The 9,518-nt window shown below is 37.6% G+C and overlaps 1 protein-coding gene across 5 annotated transcripts in view; it reads right to left on the bottom strand.

Moving 5' to 3' along the window:
• Nucleotides 1-5,094: 5,094 nt before the first annotated feature.
• SCFD1 (sec1 family domain containing 1) overlaps nt 5,095-9,518 on the bottom strand; it is a 134,825-nt gene continuing 130,401 nt past the window's right edge. For 2 of the 5 annotated variants that reach the window (XM_089907547.1, XM_089907548.1), the window contains exon 20: nt 5,096-5,636. In XM_089907547.1, coding sequence (XP_089763673.1) covers nt 5,613-5,636 — 24 coding nt within the window. In that variant the 3' untranslated portion in view covers nt 5,096-5,612. Of the gene's footprint in view, nt 5,637-9,518 lie in introns of all 5 variants that reach the window. The other 3 variants (XM_089907543.1, XM_089907545.1, XR_016392151.1) reach the window with 2 other exon arrangements.

Here is a 9,518-nt window from a genome sequence, read left to right as displayed (position 1 = left end):
ATTGATGGGGTTGATGATTGATAATTTAGAATCATCCTGAGGTTTCCATGATAAAAGCAGCTACAAACATTTAAAGCCTGGTACACACTCATCAACATCCAGAAACTTCTTTGGATATAAACTTTTTAAAATTGAAGTATAGTTGATGTATAATATTATATGTTACACGTGTACAGTATAGTGATTCACAATTTCTAAAGGTTATACTCCATTATAGTTATTATAAAATATTTGCTATATTCCCTGCATTGTAAAATATATCCATGTAGCTTATTTTATGCATAATAGTTTAATAGTTTGTACCTCTTAATCCCCTACCTCTATATTGCCCCTCTCCCCTTCACTCTCCCCACTGGTAACCACTGGTTTGTTCTCTATATCTGTGAGTCTGTGACTTTTTTGTTATATTCACTAGTTTATTTTTAGATTCCACATATAAGTGATATCATACTGTATTGTCTTGCTCTGTCTGACTTATTTCACTTAGCATAATAACCTTCAAGTCCATCCCTGTTGCTGCAAATGGCAAAATTCCATCCTTTTTTATGGCTGAGTAATATTCTGTTGTATATATGTACCACATCTTCTTTGTCCATTCGCCTGTTGATGGACACTTGGGTTGCTTCCTTGTCTTGGCTATTGTAAATAACGCTGGATATAAACTTTTGAGATTTATGATTCTGTTGAACCCAGGGCAATTCAACAAAGTGAAGTTGAATAGTCCCTAGTTCTCTCTGCTAAGTCTATGTCTATTTTGATGTGGTCACTATAACAAATCAGAAATTCAGTTTCCAGTTTTCTTTAGTCACATGTCACCTCGGTACAGTTTCATCAGCCCCTGGAGTCAGGTTGCTCTGTGCCTTGCTATCTTAAAAAATCGTGAAAAAAATTCTCCAAATGTCTATGGTGCGATGATCTGGGTCTATTTAAGTAAGTTTAAAAGTCTTCACACAACTTCTATTCACCTTCTTTTGAATATTACCTAAAAATTGTGAATTTTAAGAGCATGAGTTGAAAATTCACAGTTTAGATCACACTGCGATGGGGTCTGTCTTGCAGTTTGTCACAGCACAAAAGTACCCAATGGTGAGGAAACAGAAGCTTCCGTTTCAGGGCAAACTTCCGTCTTGACTTGAATTTCCTCTCAGTCCTTTATAATTTTGCCTTTCCCTTTCATTGTAGAGCCCCATCTGACCTTTCCCATGTTTATGCCAAACTACTCAAATTCTTTCAGACAGGCGGCTGAGCCTGCCGGTTCCTGTGTGTGAGCTCATTGGTAAGGTGTTTGTTTTGTTGAACATCCTGAGCTGGCTGGTTCAGGTGAGCTGCATTGCCTGGAGGGCCCCATGTTAGATGCCCCTGCTCTGTACCACTCATTATGCACAGGAGGAAAAAGAGGGGTAAAGTGACTGACTCAGATTGATCGGTGAGGAGTGGCTAGGCAACACTCCAAGCTTCCTGCTTCCTCAGCCAGGAGATTTTCAGCAGTGGGACTTGGAGCAGAGAGGTGTGCATGCTGTCTTTGGCTCCACCATGTACCAGCCATGACTTTGAGCAGGGTATTTAACCCTCTGAGTTTTGTTTCCATCTATAAAATTGGAGCTGTACCACCTACTTGACAGTGCTGTTGTGAGGATTAATTGATGCATGCAACTTTTGTAAATCACCTGGCAGAGCAGTTCCCTTTCCTATTGATCTTTGCCTCTCATCTGAGCTTTCTCGGGGCAGGAATCAATTCCTCTGAAGAGAATAACCCTTGTGGAGACAAATGAAACTGGTTTCTGAATCAGTCAAGCTCTGGCCTTGCTGGTTCAGACTTGCTGGGCTCCCTAGCCCAAGATACCAGCAACTGTGACCCTGGCAATATTGTGGATGACCATGCTAGGTAATGCAAACCAGGACAGATGGGACTAAGCTTGGATAGTTTGAGAAAGGCCAAAGTTTCCCCAGAGATTTCTTTAAAAGGCCCAAAACCTTTATAGTCCCACAAAAAGGTTTCTGTATCAGAATATTTTATATGAATTTAAGGCAAGCTTGAAAGAAATTATTTTACATTCATTGACAAGACTATTTTCCTAACTCATTTTTTTCTTCAATTTTAAAAACTGAAGTAGAGTTGATTTACAGTGTTGTGGTAATCTCTGCTGTACAGCAAAGTGACTCAGTTATACACATACTTATATATTTTTATATTCGTTTCCATTATGGTTTATCACAGGATATTGAATATAGTTCCCTGTGCTATACAGTAGGACCTTGCTGTTTACCCATTCTAAATGTAATAGCTTGCATCTACCAACCCCAAACTCCCAGTCCATCCCTCTCCCTCCCCCACTCCCCCTTGGCAACCACAATTCTGTTCTCTGTCTGTGAGTCTGTTTCTGTTTTGTAGATAGGTTCATTGTGCCATATTTTAGATTCCACATATAAGTGATATCGTATGGTATTTGTCTTTCTCTTTCTGACTTATTTCACTTAGTATGATAATCCCTAGCTGCATCCATGTTGCTGCAAATAGCATTATTTCATTCTTTTTTAATGGCCATTTTGTATATGTACCACATCTTCTTTATCCATTCATCAGTTGATGGACATTTAGGTTGTTTCCATGTTTTGGCTATTGTGACTAGTGCTACTATGAACACAGGGGTGCATGTATCTTTTTGCTTTTTTGGTTTTTTTTAATATACTGTTTTATATTTGCTTCAAACAGCGGATTACGTTTTTTTGTTGTTTAGTTTTTTTAATCTTTATGGGAGTATAATTGCTTTACAATGTTGTGTTAGTTTCTGCCACACAACAAAATGAATCAGCTATATGTATACATATATCCCCATATCCCCTCTCTTGAGCCTCCCTCCCACCCTCCCTATCCCACCCCTCTAGGTGGTCACAAAGCGTCGAGCTGATCTCCCTGTGCTATGCAACAGCTTCCCACTAGCCATCCGTATTATATTTGACATATTATATATGTCAATGCTACTCTCTCACTTTGTCCCAGCTTCCCCTTCCCCATGTCCTCAAGCCCCTTCTCTACGTCTGTGTTTTTATTCCTGCCCTGCCACTAGGTTCATCAGTACCATTTTTTTAGATTCCATATATGTGTGTTAGCATACAGTATTTGTTTTTTTCTTTCTTACTTCACTCTGTGTGACAGACTGTAGGTCCATCCACCTCATTACAAATAAATCAATTTCGTTCCTTTTTATGGATGAGTAATATTCCATTGTATATATGTGCCACTTATTTTTTTTTGCGGTATGCAGGCCTCTCACTGTTGTGGCCTCTCCCGTTGCGGAGCACAGGCTCCGGACGCACAGGCTCAGCGGCCATGGCTCATGGGCCCAGCCGCTCCGCGGCATGTGGGATCCTCCCGGTCCGGGGCACGAATCTGTGTCCCCTGCATCGACAGGCGGACTCTCAACTGCTGTGCCACCAGGGAAGCCCCACTTCTTCTTTATCCATTCATCTGTCAAGGGACATCTAGGTTGCTTCCATGTCCTGGCTATTGTAAATAGTGCTGCAATGAACATTGTGGTACATGACTCTTTTTGAATTATGTTTTTCTCAGGGTATATGCCCAGTAGTAGGATTGCTGGGTCATATGGTAGTTGTATTTTTAGATTTTTAAGGAACCTTCATACTGTTCTCCATAGTGGCTGTATCAATTTACATTCCCACCAACAGTGCAAGAGGGCTCCATTTTCTCCACACCCTCTCCAGCATTTATTGTTTGTAGATGTTTTGATGATGGCCATTCTGACCAGTGTGAGGGATCCCTCATTGTACTTTTGATTTGCATTTCTCTAATGATTAGTGATGCTGAGCATCTTTTCATGTGTTTGTTGGCAATCTTTATGTCTTCTTTGGAGAACTGTCTATTTAGGTCTTCCACCCATTTTTGGATTGGGTTGTTTTTTTTTTTTTGATATTGAGCTGCATGAGCTGCTTGTATATTTTGGAGATTAATTCTTTGTCAGTTGCTTCATTTGCAAATATTTTCTCCCATTCTGAGGGTTGTCTTTTCGTCTTGTTTATGGTTTCCTTTGCAAAAGCTTTTAAGTTTCATTAGGTCCCATTCATTTATTTTTTATTTCCATTACTCTAGGAGGTGGGTCAAAAAAGATCTTGCTGTGATTTGTCATATAGTGTTGTGCCTCTGTTTTCCTCTAAGAGTTTTATGGTGTCTGGTCTTACATTTAGGTCTTTAATCCATTTTGAGTTTGTTTTTGTGTATGGTGTTAAAGAATCTTCTAATTTCATTCTTTTACATGTAGCTGTCCAGTTTTCCCAGCACCATATATTGAAGAGACTGTCTTTTCCCCAATGTAATGGTATTTGGAGGTAGGGTCTTTGGGAGGTAACTGGGTTTGGATGAGGTCATGGGGTGGAGTCCCCACAATGGGATTAGTGCCTTTAAAAGGGGATGGAGGGACCAGAGCTTGCTCTGTACTCTCCACCATGTGAGGACACATGGCTGTCTGCAAATCAGGAAGAAGGTTCTCACCAGACAGTGGATCTGCTGGTACCTTGATCTTAGAATTCCCAGCATCCAGAACTGTGAGAAGTATTTTGTTGTATAAGCCACCCAGCCTATGGTAATTTGTTATAGCAGTCCAAACATGCTTTAAATTTCATCCCAGGAATAAGTCACATTAGCCAACCACTAGCCACCTAGAATTATTTTTCTTGACCTGTGCTTTGGTACGATAGCATTGACTCATGGTAGGTGGGGGTGTGGAAAGAAGCAGTTCTGTTAATTAATCTGTTGTTTTATCTATTATCAGGATGTTGTCTGTAACACTACAGATTTCTCTTGATGAGGCTCATTAGAAGGAAAAGCTCCCTGGCCTTTATAATAGGAACAGTTCTTTTCTCTGGAGCGATTGGTTTGCTTTTATCTTATGACTGCCTTGAGATATATGACTGATCAACATTCCTTTTTAGTGCTGCGTGCCAGGCAGATAGGAAGGTTAGAATCAAATTTAACACTTACTTTTACATATTATTTAGAACTTTACAGGATAAATGTTTTGTATTTGCCTGTTCCAGATGTTGTTAATGTTTGACTTTTGACATTATATAAAGGAGGGATTTTATGTGATAAAATGTACGTAGCTGTGCCAGACAGAGAAGAGACATTAAAGTGGCTATAAAGTCTAGAGGCAACATGGGAAACAAACCATGGGAAGGTAATTTTACAATTAAAATGCATACAATTTAGGAGATGTAGGAGATTCATTAACCAATGAAATAACACTTGTATATTACATTCTTAAACTTTTACTAGCTTCAATCATAATATATTGGTTATTATATTAATATTTTAACATTATATTCAGACAGAGCTTTCCTTCCTTCCAAAGTACTTTCTTTCTCATTTGTCAAACATAACAGGAAAGATAATGTACAATGTTAAAATTTATTTCTGAAATGCTTTATTGTTTTAATCAGTACACATTATATTAAGTATAGAATTTCCTTAAAAATTAACAAATAACTCTAAGTTTCACTGTTAGGACATTGATATGAAGAAAGGAAACATCTGGCTCTTTTGACTTTTTACGTTTATCCAAATTCTAAACAGATTCTCATGTTAAGGTTCTTCTGTGTTATTTTTGTCCAAGTTGTGACAGCTAAAACAAAACATAAAATCATAAATATTACTGTTTTTAATCACAAAAGAAACTTGGGCTTGAATTATATTTGTAAACACCTTAAATGCACACTTTTATCATGGTAAAATCCAGGCTTTCTATTTCATGCACTGCATTTCTAGAATAATACATTTTCATTCAATATTCACCACTAACTCAAATGTTTAAGATTCGTAGATATTTAAAAACTGTCATGGCAAAAAGATGTGTAAGCATTATATAGGAGTAAATTCAAGTAATGGAAAACAAAAATCTGAGAAAAAAAAATTAATATTAATTCACTATGAAAATGTAAAGAAAAACAACATAATGTGTGACTTTACTGCTGACAGTTCACTTTTCTATATATTTTATTTCTAAAAGAAATTAGAAATATATTTAATATATTTCTAAAGATCATTAAAAGGAAGGGAAAAGGCTTTCAATTCTGGAAGGCTGGGTAAACTATTGCACCAAGTCTATGACAGAGAGACAGAAACTATAAACTTTAAACAAATACAAAAACCAACTACCTGTAGGCAATGGGGAGCAACTGAAAGCAGGTGGCTTCTGGAACAGAATCAACACTTGGAAGGAGGGAATAGCCCGGACTGAGTTCTCTGGTTCTGTGGCTCTTAGCCTGAAGGCAGGCCACAGTTGGTGCTATACTGGCAGCTAAAACTGACAGAAAACCTGCAGTCTTTCTGGACTGAAAAACCAGAGGAAAGAGTTTGGGGGCAACAGACTGTACAGACTAACAAACAGGTGAGATTTGAACTGCTGCCCAAGAGACAGAGTTTGAACTTTGGGTCTGACCAACACTCTTCAGAGAAATAGAATTCAGTTTCCAAAATACAACATTCAAAATGTAAAGGATACAATCTAAAATTAGTAAATATATGAAGAAACAGGAAAATGGAGCCATTCTCTAGGGGGAAAGACAATGGAAACCAACAGTGAGATGATCCATGTGTAGTAATTAATAGACCAGGAGTTTTTTTTGGCCATGCTGCATGGCATATGGGATCCTACTTCCCTGACCAGGGATCGAACCTGTGCCCCTTGCATTGGAAGTGCAGTGTCTTAACCACTGGACCCCAAGGGTGGGCCCATAGTAGACCACGTTTTAAAAGCAGCTAGGACAATATCCTCAATGAAATAATGAAAAATAGGCTCACAATGAATGAAAAAAGGAAATCTCAACATAAAAATATAAACTACATTTTAAAAAAATCCAAGTGAAAATTAAAGAACTGGTAAATATATCAAACAGCAGAATGGAGATAGCAGAAGAAAGACTTATTGAATCTGAAGACAGAGCAACTTATAGACGTTAAACAGAATCCTCAGGGATTTGTGGGAGACTATAAACAATTAAACATAAATGTAAATGGAGTCCCAAAAGGAGAGACAAAAGTGGGCATAAAAATTCTTGAAGAACTAACAGCTGAAAATTCCCTAAATTTGGTGAAGGTATAAATTTATAGACTCAGGAAGCTCAGTGATCCCCAAGCAAGATACACAGAAGTCATGCATAGATACATTATAATTAAATTGCTGAAAACCAAAGATAATGATAAAATCTTGAAAGCAGCAGAGAGAGATTACGCATTACATATAAATTTACACTGATCTGACCCTGAGAAAACTCTTCAAAAAGAGTCATGTACCAAAATGTTCACTGCAGCTCTATTTACAATAGCCAGGACATGGAAGCAACCTAAGTGTCCATCAACAGATGAATGGATAAAGATGTGGCACATACATACAATGGAATATTATTCAGCCATAAAAAGAAACGAAATTGAGTTATTTGTAGTGAGGTGGATGGACCTAGAGACTGTCATACAGAGTGAAGTAAGTCAGAAAGAGAAAAACAAATACTGTATGCTAACACATATATATGGAATCTAAAAAAAAAGGTCATGAAGAACCTAGGGGCAAGATTGGAATAAAGACACGGACCTACTAGAGAACGGACTTGAGGATATGGGGAGGGGGAAGGGTAAGCTGTGACAAAGTGAGAGAGTGGCATGGACATATATACACTACCAAACGTAAAATAGATAGCTAGTGGGAAGCAGCCTCATAGCACAGGGAGATCAGCTAGGTGCTTTGTGACCACCTAGAGGGGTGGGAGAGAGGGACATGCAAGAGGGAAGAGATACTGGGATGTAGGTATATTATAACTGATTCACTTTGTTATAAAGCAATTATACTCCAATAAAGATGTTAAAAAAAAATTTACACTGATCTGAATGGCTGCTGACTTCCTATAAGAAACAATGAAACACAGAAGACAGTGGACTGACATCTTTAAAGTGCTGAAAAACTGTCTACCAGAACTTTGTATCTAGAAAAAATATTTATATATATGTACATATGTACAGATGTGTGTGTGTGTGTGTGTGTGTATATATATATATATAAAATTATTTAAGAATAAAGGTGAAATAAAGACATTTTCATCTAATAAAAAATTAAGAGAACTCACTGCTAGCATACCAGAGCTACAGTGAATGCTAACAGTTTTTCAGTCAACAGATGGAAATTAAAATCTATAAGTAGGGGGACTTCCCTGGTGGCACAGTGGTTAAGAATCTGCCTGCCAATATAGGGGACACAGGTTCAAGCCCTGGTCCAGGAACATCCTACATGCTGCGGAGCAACTAAGCCCGTGCACCACAACTACTGAGCCTGTGCACTAGATCCTGCGTGCCAGAACTACTGAAGCCCACGCACCTAGAACCCGTGTTCCGCAACAAGAGAAGCCACTGCAATGAGAATTTCCGTGCATCGCAACAATGAGTAGACCCCACTCGCAGCAACTAGAGAAAGCCCACATGCAGCAATGCAGACCCAATGCAGCCAAAAAAAAAAGAAAAAAGAAGCTATAAGTAGGGATGAAGAGCACTGGAATTTATATCCATATAAATGCAAAGATTTATGTCTTTGTTATAAACATGACTGAAGCACAAATGGTAACACTGTCCACTGTCTTGTGAGGTTAATGATGTATGTAGATGTAAAATATGACAATCACAGCATAAGTGTTGAGGGTATGTATGGTTGCAAGGTTTCTACATTTAACGCAAGTGGCATAACAGAGCAACCCTAAATTTGTAATGCAGAGATATAGCTAAAAAAAAAATCTGTGGATGAATTAAAGTGGAATTCTAAAAAGTGTTCAAATAATACAAAGGAAGGTAGGAAAGAGGAACAGAGGAAACAGTAAAGTGCTAGACCTAAATCTAATCATATTAATAATTACATTAGATGTTAATAGACCAATAGACTCCAATTAAAAGAGACTGTATAATGGTTTTAAAAAAAACAACACAAGATCCACTTATATTCTACCTACAAGATATATGCTTTAAATATAAATGCATAGACAAGTTGAAAGTAAACAGACGGAAAAGTTATAAGATGCAAACTAAGTGTAAGAATGCTAGGGTGGTTATATTAATGTCAGATAAAGCAGACCTCAAGACAAAGAGCATTACCAGATATGCAGAGGAATACTGCATATAAAAGAATCCATTCATCAGGAATATACAATAATTAGTCTTTATGTACCTAATAACAGAACTTAAAAACACAAAAAGCAGAAATTGACAGAACTAAAGGAAGAGACAATTCCACAATCACAGTCAGAGATTTTAAAACCAATCTTTCAATACCTGATAGAACTAGACCAAAAAAAATAAAAATAAAGACACAGAGGATCTAAGTAATGCTATCAACTACCTTGACCAAATTAATGTTTATAGAACCCTTCCTTCAACTTCTGCATAATGCATGTTCTTTTTTAGGTGCATATGGAGTGCTTAACAAGATAGATCATATGTTGGGCCAGAAAAGGAATTTAAATAAATTCTG

The sequence above is a fragment of the Delphinapterus leucas genome, chromosome 2 (assembly GCF_059928025.1).
Source record: "Delphinapterus leucas isolate spDelLeu-1000000601 "Yukka" chromosome 2, BTC_Dleu_Yukka2, whole genome shotgun sequence".
Classification (NCBI taxonomy): Eukaryota; Metazoa; Chordata; class Mammalia; order Artiodactyla; family Monodontidae; genus Delphinapterus; species Delphinapterus leucas.
This window is presented reverse-complemented; position numbering and strand designations above follow the sequence as displayed.